Source organism: Coenobita brevimanus, chromosome 32 (assembly GCF_032717465.1).
Source record: "Coenobita brevimanus isolate Jiangsu-jjx chromosome 32, ASM3271746v2, whole genome shotgun sequence".
Lineage (NCBI taxonomy): Eukaryota > Metazoa > Arthropoda > Malacostraca > Decapoda > Coenobitidae > Coenobita > Coenobita brevimanus.
This window is the reverse complement of record NC_136985.1, coordinates 78462-97500: the sequence shown is the minus strand read 5'-3', so window position 1 is coordinate 97500 and position 19039 is coordinate 78462. Positions and strand designations below refer to the sequence as shown.

The window sequence follows — 19039 nt, the reverse complement described above, 5'->3', positions numbered from 1 at the left end:
CCACAACGCTCCTTTATATCCTCATTTGTCAGTCTGTCTCTCCATGTAACTCCACATCCACACCACAACGCTCCTTTATATCCTCATTTGTCAGCCTGTCTCTCCATGTAACTCCACATCCACACCACAACGCTCCTTTATATCCTCATTTGTCAGTCTGTCTCTCCATGTAACTCCACATCCACACCACAACGCTCCTTTATATCCTCATTTGTCAGTCTGTCTCTCCATGTAACTCCACATCCACACCACAACGCTCCTTTATATCCTCATTTGTCAGTCTGTCTCTCCATGTAACTCCACATCCACACCACAACGCTCCTTTATATCCTCATTTGTCAGTCTGTCTCTCCATGTAACTCCACATCCACACCACAACGCTCCTTTATATCCTCATTTGTCAGTCTGTCTCTCCATGTAACTCCACATCCACACCACAACGCTCCTTTATATCCTCATTTGTCAGTCTGTCTCTCCATGTAACTCCACATCCACACCACAACGCTCCTTTATATCCTCATTTGTCAGTCTGTCTCTCCATGTAACTCCACATCCACACCACAACGCTCCTTTATATCCTCATTTGTCAGTCTGTCTCTCCGTGTAACTCCACATCCACACCACAACGCTCCTTTATATCCTCATTTGTCAGTCTGTCTCTCCATGTAACTCCACATCCACACCACAACGCTCCTTTATATCCTCATTTGTCAGCCTGTCTCTCCATGTAACTCCACATCCACACCACAACGCTCCTTTATATCCTCATTTGTCAGTCTGTCTCTCCGTGTAACTCCACATCCACACCACAACGCTCCTTTATATCCTCATTTGTCAGTCTGTCTCTCCATGTAACTCCACATCCACACCACAACGCTCCTTTATATCCTCATTTGTCAGCCTGTCTCTCCATGTAACTCCACATCCACACCACAACGCTCCTTTATATCCTCATTTGTCAGCCTGTCTCTCCATGTAACTCCACATCCACACCACAACGCTCCTTTATATCCTCATTTGTCAGTCTGTCTCTCCATGTAACTCCACATCCACACCACAACACTCCTTCACTTCCTCATTTGTCAGTCTGTCTCTCCATGTAACTCCACATCCACACCACAACGCTCCTTCACTTCCTCATTTGTCAGTCTGTCTCTCCATGTAACTCCACATCCACACCACAACGCTCCTTTATATCCTCATTTGTCAGTCTGTCTCTCCATGTAACTCCACATCCACACCACAACGCTCCTTTATATCCTCATTTGTCAGTCTGTCTCTCCATGTAACTCCACATCCACACCACAACGCTCCTTTATATCCTCATTTGTCAGTCTGTCTCTCCATGTAACTCCACATCCACACCACAACGCTCCTTTATATCCTCATTTGTCAGCCTGTCTCTCCATGTAACTCCACATCCACACCACAACGCTCCTTCACTTCCTCATTTGTCAGTCTGTCTCTCCACGTAACTCCACATCCACACCACAACGCTCCTTCACTTCCTCATTTGTCAGTCTGTCTCTCCATGTAACTCCACATCCACACCACAACGCTCCTTCACTTCCTCATTTGTCAGTCTGTCTCTCCATGTAACTCCACATCCACACCACAACGCTCCTTCACTTCCTCATTTGTCAGTCTGTCTCTCCATGTAACTCCACATCCACACCACAACGCTCCTTCACTTCATTGTCAGTCTGTCTCTCCATGTAACTCCACATCCACACCACAACGCTCCTTCACTTCCTCATTTGTCAGTCTGTCTCTCCATGTAACTCCACATCCACACCACAACGCTCCTTCACTTCCTCATTTGTCAGTCTGTCTCTCCATGTAACTCCACATCCACACCACAACGCTCCTTCACTTCCTCATTTGTCAGTCTGTCTCTCCATGTAACTCCACATCCACACCACAACGCTCCTTTATATCCTCATTTGTCAGTCTGTCTCTCCATGTAACTCCACATCCACACCACAACGCTCCTTTATATCCTCATTTGTCAGTCTGTCTCTTGCCGAAAATCACAACTTTGAGATGTAATACTATATATTACATCAATTTTTCAGTCAGTGTGCACATAGTTAACGTTCACAGATCACAAAACGCACACGTGTATGCCCGGGGAAGCACAGGTACACACAGAATCTTAGAAACGTCCACACACGCACAAGACCAAGCGACACTGAAATGTCAACAAATATGGCGGACAGTCTCACCTTCGGGACTAAATATTTTTCTCTCCTCCTCTGCTTCTAATTTTACTTTAACTCTCAAAACCACTTCCAAAAATAATAATTCTTACTAAATTTACAATATACTTAACGCAGAAACGACCAAAACCAAAATACGACCGAGATCAAACACACGCACGGCTCAGATGTAAACAAATATGGCGGACACTCTTAGCCTCGGAACTAATTATACTTCTCCTCCTCGCTTCTATTTTTATTTTAACTCAAAAAAACTTCCAAAAATAATAATTCTTCCTAAATTTACAATATACTTAGTTTTAAAATGTTCAAAACCAAAATTTCTTATATACCAAAAGAGCAAGATTGTATATACGCATTATTATTATTATTATTATTATTATTATTATTATTATTATTATTTATCGCTATACTCAATTCACTCAAACTTGACCCAAAATTACCATCGATCCATCTTCAATGCTGAGTTGTAATGACAGATTGACACTAGATTATGATGCTAGTCACGAAGAAGTGCTGTGGAAAGATGTAGAGCCGTAGTATTGTCTTTTTAACACTAGAATATGATGCTAGTCACGAAGAAGTGCTATGGAAAGGATGTAGAGTCATAGTATTGTCTTTTTAACACTAGAATATGATGCTAGTCACGAAGAAGTGCTATGGAAAGGATGTAGAGCCGTAGTATTGTCTTTTTAACACTAGAATATGATGCTAGTCACGAAGAAGTGCTATGGAAAGGATGTAGAGCCGTAGTATTGTCTTTTTAACACTAGAATATGATGCTAGTCACGAAGAAGTGCCGTGGAAAGATGTAGAGACGTAGTATTGTCTTTTTAACATTAGAATATGATGCTAGTCACGAAGAAGTGCTATGGAAAGGATGTAGAGCCGTAGTATTGTCTTTTTAACACTAGAATATGATGCTAGTCACGAAGAAGTGCTATGGAAAGGATGTAGAACCGTAGTACTGTCTTTTTAACACTAGAATATGATGCTAGTCACAATGAAGTGCTATGGAAAGATGCAGGGCCGTAGTATTGTCTTTTTCTGCCACTGAGCTACGTGAAATAAGCTGCAAAAGGACGAAAATCTGGGCCAAGTTAAGGTGACAGGAGTATAAGAGCTACATCATACGAGTGGATGGTGTTAAGGTGAAAGGAGTATAGTGAAAAGCTGTTTATTTTTGATGGCCTGTATCCTCGTGGGGTAAGGAGGCTCCCTAACACCTCTTCCTAAGCGATTTATTTTCGAAACTACCCATTAACATCTTTTTTTGCTTCCTATATCTTCTAATGTGGAAATAATGTGCAAAACACCCATTATGGTAACGAAGCAGAATCAGGAATAAATCGCTAAGGAAGAGGTGTTACGTAAGCTACCTGAGCACACCTGAGCACCTACTTAATTAATCCAACTCTAGAGAGGTGGTGAGGTGGGCAGTGAGAAAGGTTGGGATGGAGGAGTGGCTGGTTGGGTGGTTATGGCCGTGTGTGTGTGTGTGTGTGTGTAGATATGTAGGTTGGTATATACGTATGTTGTTATGGCCATGTGTGTGGGTGGATAAGTGTGTGTGTGTGTGTGTGTGTGTGTGTGTGTGTGTGTGTGTGTGTGTGTGTGTGTGTGTGTGTGTGTGTAGATATGTAGGTTGGTAGATGTATATATGTGTTGGTATATACTTATGTTGTTATGGCCATGTATGTGGGTAGATAACTGTGTGTGTGTGTGTGTGTGTGTGTGTGTGTGTGTGTGTGTGTGTGTGTGTGTGTGTAATTCATCGGGTCGGTCAGGATCACTTGATGGTCGTGATCGTCAGCTTTTACCCTCCCGGAAGGGAGCTGAGAGCTCATATAGTCCGATCTAAGGGCAAGGCTGTGACCTTCACACACGCACACACCCGTCCCCTTGCTCAAGGGGGACAGTAACCACCCACTTCGTCAGTAAAACTTTTCGCAACCTGAGCGAGGCGCGAACTCCCGTCCACAAGTTGGCAAGCAAGAACGTTACCACTGCACCAGCGAGCGGTGTGTGTGTGTGTGTGTGTGTGTGTGTAAAAGTGAATGGAGATTTGAGTAATGAGTTTTCCGTGACTGTTGGTGTGCATCAGGGGTCAGTCTCGGACCCCTTGTTGTTTATCATGGTACTTGAAGCCCTATCTATCTAACATATCTATCTATCTACCCATCTATCTATTGCTTACATTATCTATCTATCTATCCATCTATCTACTGCTTACATTATCTATCTATCCATCCATCTATCTCTATCTATCTTGTGTGACTTCAGAAACGGACTCCCGTGGGAGATGTTGTATGCTGATGATTTGGTGTTGATTGCAGAGAATGAAAGGGAGGCGGAGGAAAGATTTAGAAGGTGGAGAGGTGGAGGAAAGATTCAGAAAGTGGAGAGACGGAGGAAAGATTCAGGAAGTGGAGAGACGGAGGAAAGATTTAGGAAGTGGAGAGATGGTATGGGGCACAAGGGCCTAAGAGTAAATGCTTATAAAAGATAATGCAGTGTTTGTGATAAGTGGGTGTATAAGAGATGTAGTGGTATTAGAGGTAGACTGTGAGATATTGCTGATTTTAGGTGTGTGTGTGTGTGTGTGTGTGTGTGTGTGTGTGTGTGTGTGTGTGTGTGTGTGTGTGTGTGTGTGTGTGTGTGTGTGTGTGTGTGTTTCGCATGTTACGTGAGTTGGGGTGCGGGTCGCGAATGTTAGCGGCGCTGGTGGCGATATACGGGGTTACTTTGAGCATTACTGGGACAGCCATTGTAACATCCAGGCTCGGCGTCAGACAGGGGTCCCCAACATCTCGTTTATTGTTTATCATTTTTGTAAACAGCATGATTATGTTGATAAAGTCCAATTGTGGGCCAGATGGTTTTTTACAGTGGCTTCATCTCCTTGTGCTTATGAACGATACTGTTCTTCTCTCGACAACGCGACGCGGGACGGAACATAAACTTACATTTCTGAATCAGTTCTGTGTAAATAATGGCATGGTTGTGAATAATATTAAGACCACGTTCTTTGCAATCCATGCGTCAGTGGGCGATCGTGGGCCATTCTGCGTTGGTGATATGGTCGTGCAGTGGTGTGACAGGTATGTGTATCTGGGCAGTCTGTTCACAAGCGACGGGACCCTGTCGTCCGCCATTACCGCCCACGCACAAGCAAAAATGTGCCACTTTCTGAAATCTGTGTCATTTTTGGAAAAGAATATAGACATATCATTTTATGTTAAAAAGAAAATGTTTGAAGCAGCCTTAATGTCAACCATCCTATATGGCTGAGTCCTGGTTCAATGGGAACTTGAGGCCAATGGAAAAATTGTATAACTGGGGTATTAAACAGTTGCTGGGAGCTCGTATGACGGCGTGCACGGACGTTTGTTACGTGGAACTCGGGTGCCCGCCACTGAAATCTTTAGTACTAGCAAGGCAGAGGAAGCTTTTCCAGCGACTGTGGGGGGAGAGGCGCGGTATGCCTGATGACCCGTGGGTGCACGCCGTCAGGCTGACCATGGCGGCTAACACACCAACAAGTAAACACATTAAGAGTTTAATTAATAATTCTGTTGATGATGTTAAAGTCGGCATTGAATCTTTAAAGCAATCAATTTCTAACTCTACATCTTCTAGAAGCCTAATTTATAATGTGTTGAACCCTACCTTAACAGTTCACGAGATCTATAAATGTTGTGGTAAAACTAGTGAGGTACACAGAATGGCATTTAGTCGGCTGCGGGTAATCAGTCACAATCTGGCTATTGAGACGGGCCGTTGGAATCGGCGTGGACGGGGACGTCTCCCGGTAGCAGAGCGGTTCTGTCCATGTGGTGCTGTGCAAACAGAGTTGCATGTACTGGAGGTGTGTCCACTGACTCAGCACATACGTACAAGATATAACTTTACTTCCTGGAGTCAAATCATTGGTGACGATGCTCAGTTTCCTATTGAGGAGATAGTGTATAAGGTCCTTTCCTGTTTTGGCTAGTGTGTACTATAATGTTTACCATAACCTATGTTATTTAAAGTGTATTTAATTCATTTTGTATGCTCTTATTCTAACCATGATATATCACAGGGATTTTTTTTTTTCGTAAAAAAGGTGATTGGTCAAATTGTAGTTAAGTTACTAATCAGAAGTGTAATGATTTCCATGTTTCATTAAGGCTATATAGATGCACTGATCAACCCTTTAATACTTCGCTTGTTTTGTGGACCATAATTGTTTGCTAATATCTAATGTGCTGTTTATCATGTTAAGGTTTATTGTTGCTTGAAATGTTGTATGTGTAACTGGATATTGTGGTCAATACATACTTACTTACTTACTGTGTGTGTGTGTGTGTGTGTGTGTGTGTGTGTGTGTGTGTGTGTGTGTGTGTGTGTGTGTGTGTGTGTGTGTGTGTGTGTGTGTGTGTGTGTGTGTGTGTGTGTGTGTGTGTGTGTGTGTGTGTGTGTGTGTGTGTGTGTGTGTGTGTGTGTGTGTGTCAGGGAGAGCAGGTGGAGATTGTCAGGCGTGAAAGGATTGATCTTGCTGGTGAGTCTCTTGAGTGTGTGGAGGAGTTCTGTTATTTGGGAGACATGTTGTGTGCTGGAGGTGGGGCTGGAGCAGCTCTGTGGCTAGGGTGAGAAGTGGTTGGAAGAAGTTCAGGGAGCTGTTGCCTCTCCTGACATTGAGAGGGCTCTCCCTACGTGCTAAGGGGTCTTTGTATGCAGCATGTGTTGGCAGTGTAATGCTGTATGGTAGTGTGGAGTGTATGGTAGTGTATGGCAGTGAGGTGTGTAATGCTGTATGGTAATGAGACCTGGGCAGTAAAGGAAGAGGATATTCACAGGCTCAAACGTACAGAAATGACAATGATTAGGTGGATGTGCAGTGCGTCCCTGAGTGTGAGGCATGGGGGGGCTGGGTTTACGATGGAAGAGTTGAGAGGTAGGATGGGACTGGAGTGTATTGGTGTTGTGATGAGGCGGGGTAGACTGCGATGGTTTGGGAGGAAGGATGGGACTGGAGTGTATTGGTGTTGTGATGAGGAGGAGTAGACTGAGATGGTTTGGAAGGAAGGATGGGATTGGAGTGTATTGGTGTTGAGATGAGGAGGGGTAGACTGAGATGGTTTGGGAGGAAGGATGGGACTGGAGTGTATTGGTGTTGAGATGAGGAGGGGTAGACTGAGATGGTTTGGGAGGAAGGATGGGACTGGAGTGTATTGGTGTTGTGATGAGGCGGGGTAGACTGAGATGGTTTGGGAGGAAGGATGGGACTGGAGTGCATTGGTGTTGTGATGAGGAGGGGTAGACTGAGATGGTTTGGGAGAAAGGATGGGACTGGAGTGTATTGGTGTTGAGATGAGGAGGGGTAAACTGAGATGGTTTGGGAGGAAGGATGGGACTGGAGTGTATTGGTGTTGAGATGAGGAGGGGTAGACTGAGATGGTTTGGGAGGAAGGATGGGACTGGAGTGTATTGGTGTTGTAATGAGGAGGGGTAGACTGAGATGGAAGGATGGGACTGGAGTGTATTGGTGTTGTGATGAGGAGGGGTAGACTGAGATGGTTTGGGAGGAAGGATGGGACTGGAGTGTATTGGTGTTGAGATGAGGAGGGGTAGACTGAGATGGTTTGGGAGGAAGGATGGGACTGGAGTGTATTGGTGTTGAGATGAGGAGGGGTAGACTGAGATGGTTTGGGAGGAAGGATGGGACTGGAGTGTATTGGTGTTGAGATGAGGAGGGGTAGACTGAGATGGTTTGGGAGGAAGGATGGGACTGGAGTGTATTGGTGTTGTAATGAGGAGGGGTAGACTGAGATGGAAGGATGGGACTGGAGTGTATTGGTGTTGTGATGAGGAGGGGTAGATTGAGATGGTTTGGGAGGAAGGATGGGACTGGAGTGTATTGGTGTTGTGATGAGGAGGGGTATATTGAGATGGTTTGGGAGGAAGGATGGGACTGGAGTGTATTGGTGTCTATAAACTACTTCCCGTCACCTTCAAACAACCTCTAACAACCTAATCACCTCGTTACAGTGCAGATCCTGTTAATGACGTGGACTTAGACAATAGTACATAGCTAAAATACTACTACTACTCTAATTACCCCTTCTAACAGCCCGTAATCACCTCTAACAAGCCTCTAACCACCTAATTGCCTCGTTTCAGTGGAGATGCTGTTCCTGGTGTGGGGAATACGTCTGTGTATCATGGTTAGGAAGGCACCATCTGAATTCAATGAGTCACGCTTCATATCTATGGCTATATACAATGAATTCTTGCTTTCACTCTTCCTCAACGTATCTATGTAAGTATTGAGAGAGAGAGAGAGAGAGAGAGAGAGAGAGAGAGAGAGAGAGAGAGAGAGAGAGAGAGAGAGAGAGAGAGAGACATATACTTTTTTTGTTTTAGTTTGGGATGGATTTGTATTTTTTTATAGAACATGGGATGATAATAATGATGATGATGATGATGATTGTTATTGTTATAGCTGATGTTGTTATTGGAATTATTATTATTATTATTACTATTATTACTAGTATTATGATCACTACCCCACCTCTAACCCACCTCTACCCCACCACCAACCTCACTACACTTCTCTAGCGCCCTCTACACCACTCTAACCCACCCCTAATCCCACTACCCCACCTATAACCCACCTCTACCCCACCACAAACCTCACTACACTTCTCTAGCGCCCTTTACACCACTCCTACCCCCTTCTAACCCCACTACCCCACCTCTAACCCACCTCTACCCCACCACAAACCTCACTACACTTCTCTAGCGCCCTCTACACCACTCTAACCCACCCCTAACCCCACCACCCCACCTCCAACCCACCTCTACCCCACCACTGACCTCTACTCTATTTTTTTCCAGGTTATTCCTTCAGAGTCCAGCGAATCCAGACCTTCTCTTCATCATCTTCTTCTGCCACACACAGCTTACAATTACCCTCCTCCTTGCCCTAATATTCGGCAGTAAGGTAGGTAGGGAGGAAGGGAGGGAAGGAGGGAGGGAGGGAGGGGAGGGAGGTAGAGGGAGAAAAGGCAGGGAGGGAGGTAGAGGGAGAAAAGGCAGGGAGGGAGGGAAGGAGAGAAAGGATGAGAGAAATTTCACTCTACCATCTCATAATTACTCTTCTTCTTGCCCTAATATTCGGCAGTAAGGGAGGAAGGGAGGGAGGGAGGGAGGGAAAGGGAGAGAAGGAGAGAAAGGAAGAGAGAAATCTGACACAGCTTACAATTACTCTCCTTCTTGCCCTAATATTCGGCAGTAAGGTAGGGAGGGAGGAAGGGAGGGAGGGAGGGAGGGAGGGAGGGAGGGAGGAAGGAAGGAGGGAAGAAAGGATGGAAGGAAGTAAGGAATAAAGGAAGGACGAAAGGAAGGAAGGAAGGAGGGAGGGAGGGAGGGAGGGAGGGAGGGAAGGAAGGAAGGAAGGAAGGAAGGAAGGAAGGAAGGAAGGGAGGGAGGGAGGGAGGAGGGAGGAGAGGGGAAGGGGAGAGAAGGAGAGAAAGGATGAGAGAAATCTACACCCAACTGATTAATATTCGGCAGTAAGGGAGGGAGGGAGAAAGGGAGGGAGAGAGAGGAGAAAGATCATGCATTCTTCTTCTTCTTCCCTTCATCTTCGGTAGGGAGGTAGGGAGGGAGGAAGAGGGAGGGAGGGAGGGAGAGGGAGGGAGGGAGAGGGAGGAGAGAGATTTGTCATTCACTCTTCTTTTACTTGCCTTAATATTCGGCAGTAAGGGAGGTAGGTAGGTAGGTAGGTAGGTAGGTAGGTAGGTAGGTAGGTAGGTAGGTAGGTAAGTAGGCAGGCAGGTAGGTAGGTAGGTAGGTAAGTAGGTACGAAGGCAGGTAGGTAGGTAAGTAGGTACGAAGGCAGGTAGGTAGGTAGGTAGGTAGGTACGAAGGCAGGTAGGTAGGTAGGTAGGTAGGTAAGTAGGTAGGTAAGTAGGTAGGTAGGTAGGTAGGTAAGTAGGTACGAAGGCAGGTAGGTAGGTAGGTAGGTAGGTATGTAGGTACGAAGGCAGGCAGGTAGGTAGTTAGGTAGGTAGGTAGGTAGGGAGGAAAGGAGGGGGAGGGAGAGAAGGAGAGAGAGGAAGCGAGAAATCTGACACTACCATCTCTCTCTCTCTCTCTCTCTCTCTCTTCTTCTTGCCTTAATTTTCAGTAGTAAGGGAGGGAGGAAGGGAGGGAAGGGGGGGATGGAGAGAAGGAGGGAAGGGAGGGAGAGAGATGGAGAGAAAGGAAGAGGAGGAGAGGAATGGAGGAATATTGAGTTAAGAAAAAGGTAGGAAGTAGAGAGAGAGAGAGAGAGAGAGAGAGAGAGATTAATCATATACATGGCAGATACATACATAGATATACATACATACATATACATACATACATACATACATACACACATACATACATATATAAACACCATATACGTACATACATACACGCACACATATAGTAAACAGACAGGCAGACAGACATACAAAGAGATACGGGTAGATAGAAAGATAGATAGATAGATAGATAGATAGATAAAATACAGACAGACGGACAGACAAAACAGATATACTAATGTCTGCGTATATATGTAAATAGATAAAAATAGATAGACAGAGAGACAGAGAAATTAAATAGATTATTGTATGGCGATATCGACTTTCCAAGCCTATGTGTATCAGTGATGTTCTGACTCGTAAACCTAACCTACTTCCTTTGCAATTATCACTATATAATTAGCCGGTATCTTTCCCAAACTCGGTAACCCTCCTAGGCCTACCTTTTGACAGTAGGCTCAGTTGGAGAACACATATTAGTCATTTGCTTGTTTCTTGTAGTAAAAAAAGTTAGTCCTTAAATTCTTTTCGGTAAATATGCCTCCCCTCCGTCTACGACCTGACCACCTGTACACACGATCAAGAAAAAGTATCGCGCGGGCGGGGTACGATGATATCTGAACTGATCAATGTAGGTTGTGTTGTACTTGGGAAATCGAGTATCTGAATATGCCCCCACGTACAATATCAGCCATACACTGCCTAAGAAGCCCATCTGTGACATACGTACGCGTGTTTGACGACCAGGGGGAGAATATTTGAAGAGTACATCGTCCGTGGTGTCAAACTGTTCCGGGCCAAATGTGCACCGATGCTCTTTTTACCGTAAGTACATCGATGGCTCTAACCTGGATGAATGTGTGGGTGCCAGTGTGTGGTCTACGGAGTGCCACGGCCGTTGTCGCTCGTCCCCCATACTTCTGTGTTCACTGCCGAGTTATTTTATTCTATTTGTCTGCGGGCACCCTTTGCGGAATTAGGGCGTCGGGCTATAGATAGACAGATAGGTAGGGTTTATTTCTTTTATGCTAGGAAGAAGGAATCAGAGGTTTGGCGCCCGCAAAACAGTCCCAAGAAAAAAACACAATACGAAAGAGATTTGCCACAGATCAAGCTGCATTATGCGTTCAGATCACGATAGTTTTGTCAGTTATTCGGAGCCTAAGTCTGCCCTTCAAGTAATTCATTCATGTAGGACTGATTCTGAGATCCTGGCCAGCATCATCAGTAAGCTGCACACATAGACTAAACCCTTCTCTGTGATCTGGGTGCCTGGTCATTGCGGTAGTTACGGCAATGACCAGGCTAACGTATTCATTTCCCTTTTCTTTTTAATCGAGGCGAAGGTGCACTTGATAGGTTGGTGATTATTGGCTGATTGCAACGTTACTTCACACTCTCTACTCGTTGGCAGAATTAATTGACAACATAATCTTTGAGGGGGAAAGTTGGGTTAGTAAATGATATTCGGACACGTTGCAATCAGCCAAGCATCACCTGACTGTCAACTGCATCTTCGCCTCAGGAAAAAAAATCTGAGTATTGCTAATTTGGCTGTAGAAGGGAGGGAGGGAGGGAGGGAGGGAGGGAGGGAGGGAGGGAGGAAGGAAGGAAGGAAGGAAGGAAGGAAGGAAGGGAGGGAGGGAGGGAGGGAGGAAGGAAGGGAGGGAGGGAGGGAGGGAGGGAGGGAGGGAGGGAGGGAGGAAGGAAGGAAGGAAGGGAGGGAGGGAGGGAGGGAGGGAGGGAGGGAGGGAGGGAGGGAGGGAGGGAGGGAGGAAGGGAAGGAGGGAAGAATGAATGAATGAATGAAGGAAGGAAGGGAGGAATGAATGAATGAATGAAGGAAGGAAGGAATGAATGAAGGAAGGGAGGGAGGAATGAATGAATGAATGAATGAATGAAGGAAGGAAGGAAGGAAAGAAGGAAGGGAAGGAGGGAGGGAGGGAGGGAGGAAGGAAGGAAGGAAGGAAGGAAGGAAGGGAAGGAGGAAGGAAGGAAACCTGGGACATTCCTCGTAAGCTACAGCTAGTCTTCTGTTCATCTTCTGTGGCAATGTTAGTGGACCGGTCTGGCAATTCCATCACTCAAAAGGACCAAATGTAACTGGTCCAGCAAGAAGGATGTGTTTAATAATATTCATACCTACCTTTTTTTTAATGCGAGGAAGAAGGAACCCAAGGCTGAGCCAGGATTAACGTTCCTCCCCAGAAAAAAAACAAAAACAATACAAGAGAGAGCCAAATTCAAGATGCGTTCATTTTGAGATGCCTGGACACACTGCGTTTGAAAGACTGGAGGTCATAGGAAGTAGGAAATGCAGACAGAGGGAGACAGTTCCAGTGTTGACCCGTTGCATACATGAAGGACTGGGAGTATTGGTTAACTTATATACCTCCTTACCTACCTACCTACCTACCTACTTACCTACCTACCTACCTACACTGGAGGTCATAGGAAGTAGGACATACAGACAGATGGAGACAGTTCCAGAGTTGACCCGTTGCATAAATAAAGGACTGGGAGTATTGGTTAACATACCTACCTACCTACCTACACTGGAGGTCGTAGGAAGTAGGAAATACAGACAGAGGGAGACAGTTCCAGAGTTGACCTGTTGCATAAAGTTGCTATTTCTATATATGGGTAGTAACTTAGGATAGTGATAGTACATAGACAGAAATAGATAGACAGCTAGACAGATAGATTCAGTAATTTGATCTCACGTAAGCACCAATCTCTCTCTCTCTCTCTCTCTCTCTCTCTTCTCTCTCTCTTTTTCTATCATATTATTTTTCTTATATATTCCTTCCTTCCTTCCTTCTTTCCCTCCTTCCTTCCTTCCTTCCCTCCTCCTTCCTTCCCTCCTTCTTTTCTTCCTTCCTTCCATCCCTCCCTCCCTCCCTCCTTCCTTCCCTCCCTTCCTTCCTCCCTTCCTTCCATTCTTCCTTCCTTCCTTCCATTCTTCCTTCCCTCCTTCCTTCCATCCCTCCCTCCCTCCCTCCTTCCTTCCCTCCTTCCTTCCTAAGCTCCTTCCTTCTTTCTCCTTCACCTATTTCCAACAATGTCTATTTCTTCCCCTAAGCTACTTTTCTCTCTCTCTCTCTCTCTCTCTCTCTCTCTTCTCCAATTCAATCTTTCCTTCCCTCCCTCCCTCCTATCTCTCCCTCCCTCCCTCCCTCCCTCTCTCTCTCTCTCCTTCCTTCCCTCCGTCCCTCCCTCCCTCCCTCCCTCCTTCCCTCCCTCTCTCTCTCCTTCCCTCCCTCCTTCCCTCCCTCCAATATACACCTGAGAAACGGGCAGGTGTGAGAGAAAGATGAGCCTCTTTCTCTCTCTCTCTCTCTCTCTCCCTCTCTCTCTCTCTCTCATTCCAATTCTCCATCTATATGTCTATTTATCTATCTATCTACATCCATCTATCTATCTATCTATCAAGCATTCTCTTTCTCCTTCCCTCATTATTTACTGTCTTATTTCTATTTTACTTTCTCTCTCTCTCTCTCTCTCTCTCTCTCTCTCTCTCCCTCTCTTTTCTCCAATTCAGTCTTTCCCTGTCTCCCTCCCTTCTCCTCCTCCTTCTCTCTCTCTCTCTTTCCCTCTCTCGCTCTCTCTCTCTCTCTCTCTCTCTCTCTCTCTTAATTACTCTCCTCCCTTCTAATCAACAAGATGCAGACCTCAGAGAGAGAGAGAGAGAGAGAGAGAGAGAGAGAGAGAGAGAGAGAGAGAGAATCAAATACAGGCTGAAGGAGGGAAGGAAGGAGGGAAGGGAGGGAGGGAGGGAGGGAGGGAGGAAGGGAGGGAGGGAGGGAAGGAAGGAAGGAAGGAAGGAGGGAAGGGAGAAAGGAAGGAGGGAAGGGAGAAAGGAAGGAGGGAAGGGAGAAAGGAAGGAGGGAAGAGAAAGGAAGGAAGGAAGGAAGAATGGAAGGAAGGAAGGAAGGGAGGGAGGGAGGGAGGGAGGGAGGGAGGGAGGGAGGGAGGGAGGAAGGAAGGAAGGAAGGAAGGAAGGAAGGGAGGGAGGAAGGGAGGAGGGAGGGAGGAGGGAAGGAAGGAAGGACAGATATAAGATAGATTTATTAGTATATGTAGAAGTGTTTGTAAGTGTATGTTAAGTAGAAAATAAATAATAATAATAATAATAATAATAATAATAATAACAGTAGTAGTAGTAGTAGTAGTAATAATAGTAGTAGTAGTAGTAGTAGTAGTAATAGTAGTAGTAGTAGTAGTAGTAGTAGTAATAGTAGTAGTAGTAGTAGTAATAGTAGTAGTAGTAGTAGTAATAGTAGTAATAGTAGTAGTAGTAGTAGTAATAATAGTAGTAGTAGTAGTAGTAGTAGTAGTAGTAATAATAATAATAATAATAATAATAATACCCAATTCTCAGCTATATTGATATGTAATTCCATCATGATCATCACTATTTCTCACCCCCACCCACACCCACACCCACACCCCCCCACCCACACCCACCCCACCCACAGGCCTATCTGGTCATGAAGGGGCAAGGGAAGGGGGAGGAGAGCATTAGTATGACGAAACCAATGGCGGCCAAGTTCCTTCAACGCTCCGGTTTACCTCCAAATAATATGCTCCACACCACTTCCTCCGACCACACCGACATACAGGTGAGAGTACCAACCCCTCACTTGATGTAGGTAAAGGTAAAAGTAATGGATGGATGGTTAGAGGTGAGATATACTGTAGATGGATATAAGGACATGTGTGGAATTTTGTCGATGGATGGATGGATCAATTTTCTATGCTCCACACCACTTCCTTCGACCATACCGACATACAGGTGAGAGTACCATCCCCTCACTTGATGTAGGTGGGGGTAAAAGTAATGGATGGATGGTTAGAGATGAGATATAGATGGATACATGGATGGATGGATGATTTCTTTTCGCTTTACATTACTTCCACTGACCATACCGACATACAGGTGAGAGTACCATCCCCTCACTTGATGTAGTGAGGGTAAAATGGATAGATGGAAGATTGTAGGTGAGATATGGATGGATGGATGGATGGATACATGGATGGATGAATGGATGGATGGATGGATATATGGATAGATAGATGGATGGATAGGTAGACACAGTTGGATGGATAGATATTGATAGACAGGAATATAGACAGATAGATAGATGGATAGATAGATAGACAGATAGATGGATGGATGGAAACGTTTAAGATTTAAAATAGAGAAAAAATTATTGAAACAATAGTGAAGAAAAAAAATGAAAAATTGAGAGAGAGAGAGAGAGAGAGAGAGAGAGAGAGAGAGAGAGAGAGAGAGAAAAGTAGCTTAGGGGAAAAAATAGACATTGTTGGAAATAGATGAAGGAGAAAGAAGGAAGGAGCTTAGGAAGGAAGGAAGGAAGGGAGGGAGGAGGAGGGAAGGAAGGAAGGCAGGAGGGAAGGAAGGAAGGGAGGAAGGAGGGATGGATGGAAGGAAGGAAGGAAGGATGGAGGGAGGGAAGGAAGGAAGGAATATATAAGAAAAATAGGATGATAGAAAGAGAGAAAGAGAGAGAGAGAGAGAGAGAGAGAGAGAGAGAGAGAGAGAGAGAGAGAGAGAGAGAGAGAGAGAGAGAGAGAGAGAGAATCAACCACCACCCCAAAAACAACAAAGCAAATACCCACAAAACCATTAAAGAAAATGAAAGAAAATGAAAGACAGCAAGAATGTAAGAGAGTAAGCTAGTTCACAAATCCTCTTCCTCCCAGACAAATAGATATCCAATAATAACATTCTGATAGACTGCATTTAGGTGATTTTTTGACCGGAGGGGGGGAGAGGGAGGGGAAGGCCGAGGATGAGATGATGGGATGGAGTGGAGAGGTATATGAAAGACTGACGAGGAGAGAGTGTATGAGGGAGAGGGAGGGGGAGGCCAAGGATGAGATGGAGGGATGGAGTGGAGAGGTATATGAGAGACTGACGAGGAGAGTGCATGTGGGTGAGGTGGAGGGGGGAGAGGGAGGGGGAGGCCAAGGATGAGATGGAGGGATGGAGTGGAGAGGTATATGAGAGACTGACGAAGAGAATGTATGTGAGGGAGAGGGAGGGGGAGGCCAAGGATGAGATGGAGGGATGGAGTGGAGAGGTATATGAGAGAGGGGGGTGTGAGCTGGGGGCAGGGCAGTGAAATGGCGGGGGACAGGGCGACATGGAGGCGATTTGTTTGTGGCCACCTCTTACGGGATTAAGGCGTCTGGCAATAGATAGATAGCAACTTTTTGTGTCTCCATCCATCCATCAATCAGTCAGTCTATCTGTATCTATCTCTCTACAGATAGATAGACAGATAGATGGACAGATAGACAGATGGGCAGGTATATGAATGGATGAATGAAGGCGCAAAATGACAGACAGATAGATAGATAGGCAGACAGATAGAAAGACAGACAGACAGACATACACAGAAGAGAGACAAATTGATAGATGGATGGATGGATGGATGGATGGATGGACAGATGGATGGATGGATGGATGGATAGATGGATGGATGGATAGATGGATGGATGGTTGGATGGATGGATGGATAGATGGATGGATGGATAGATGGACAGATGGATGGATAGATGGACAGATGGATGGATAGATGGATGGATGGATGGATGGATAGATGGATGGATGGATGGATGGATGGATTGATGGATGGATGGACAGATGGATAGATGGATGGATGGATGGATTGATGGATGGATGGATAGATGGATGGATGGATTGATGGATAGATGGATGGATGGATGGATTGATGGATGGATGGATGGATGGATGGATGGATGGATAGGTGGATTGGTGGATGGATGGATGGATGGATGGATGGATGGATGGATAGATGGATGGATGGATGGATGGATGGATGGACAGATGGATGGATGGATGGATGGATGACCAAATAGACAAAAATGGGTAGACAGACAGACAGACAGACAGATGGACAGATAAGCATACAGAGACAGAGATAGATAGACAGATAGAAACAGATAGATGGATACACACAGATAGATAGACAGACACTAATATCTATCTATATCTATTTCCAGGAGGACTTTCGCCGCTTATATATGCAAATCGAGGCACTGAAAGAGAAGAATCAGAGGCTTGGAAACAGACAGATGGTCCTGAGATTGACAGCGATGCAGGAGGCGTCAAATACCACCAAATCTACCCATATATCTACCCCCCCGACCACCACCACCACACCACCACAGCCACAGGACCCGGGGGCAGCTGTGGTGGTGGCTGAGAAAGGCGGGGAACAGCAACAACCGAAGGAACAGCAAAAAGAAAGCACACGCAGCAGTAAGTCAAGTAGGAAATACAGCGAGGGTGTGGTGATGCGTCCTTACGTAAACAACATACTGGCCAATATGACGGATAAAATAGTATGCGCGACCTTCCAGGATGAGTTGTCGATGAGTAGGGATGATGGCGGGAGTAGGAGGGGTAGTAGAGATGTGAATTTATTAGTCAAGACAGTAAATAAAGAGGAGAGTGGCAGCAAACGAGAGAGGGATGTGAACTGCTTAAAGAGTAACTCGAAAGAGGGCAATTTGGAGAAAGTAAGAGAGCTCAGAGATTGTGAGGAGAAGAGGAGGAGAAGTAGGAGGAGGGAGGAAAGTTCTCTCTCCCCCTCCTCCTCCTCTTCCTCCTCCTCCTCCTCCAGTTGTAAAGGAGGGGGGAGGGAGGGAGTGTCCAATGGAGGTCAGTATAGCGCTTACCACAACCCCCCTTCTCTCTCGACGCTGGAAACCAAGGAGACTCAGGGAAGGGAGACCGTGAACAGTAGCCTATCCTGTGAGTCTTCTAGTAGCCGTAGCCGCCTGGAGACTACCGTAGGCTCCCCATGTAGCGCCAGGAGCCTAGACTATCAAGGAAAAAGCTACGTAGAGAGAGGGACATTTGACTTAGAAATATCCCATCGCGTTTGTCGAAGCCTGGAGTGTTTGGAACAGGGCGTGGGGTGTCCTGGCGAAGAGGAAGGGCACCGCAGGACACGCAGGGCCCCCGGGAGTGACCTAGGACTGCAGGACAGGTCGGTAAGGTCAGCGCACTCCACTCCTAGGCGGTCCCATGCAAGGAAGTTTAGAGAGGTGAGGGATCCGGAGAAAGCAAGGGCGTTCATCCTATATAGTTTATCCGACAGAGCCACCCTTACGGACGAGGTGACCGTCTAGCACAGGCTGGGGGGAGGAAAATGAGGAAAATGACTGGAGGAAAATGAGGAAAATGACTGGAGGAAAATGAGGAAAATGACTGGAGGAAGAGGAGGAAAATGACGATGGAAATGGAAAGTGACAGGAGGTAAATGAATGTGAGGGGAAGAGTAAGCAGGAAAATGAGGAAAATGGCTGGAGGAAAATGAGGAAAATGGCTGGAGGAAAATAAGAAAAATGACTGGAGGAAAATGACGAATATGAATGAGGGGGAGGAAAGTGAAGGGAGGAAAATGAGGAAAATGAGGAGGAAAA

At 45.7% G+C, this 19039-nt stretch overlaps 1 protein-coding gene across 1 annotated transcript in view; it reads left to right on the top strand.

The window, feature by feature from the left end:
- The window catches only part of LOC145395628 (uncharacterized), a 230864-nt gene extending 212119 nt beyond the window's left edge, over positions 1-18745 (top strand). Inside the window, exons 10-14 of the mRNA XM_080269196.1 lie at positions 8385-8523; positions 9102-9207; positions 15037-15180; positions 17612-18130; positions 18524-18745. Of these exons, the coding sequence (XP_080125322.1) occupies positions 8385-8523; positions 9102-9207; positions 15037-15180; positions 17612-18130; positions 18524-18745 (1130 nt within the window). The remainder of the gene's footprint in view (positions 1-8384; positions 8524-9101; positions 9208-15036; positions 15181-17611; positions 18131-18523) is intronic.
- The last annotated feature ends 294 nt before the right edge of the window (positions 18746-19039 follow it).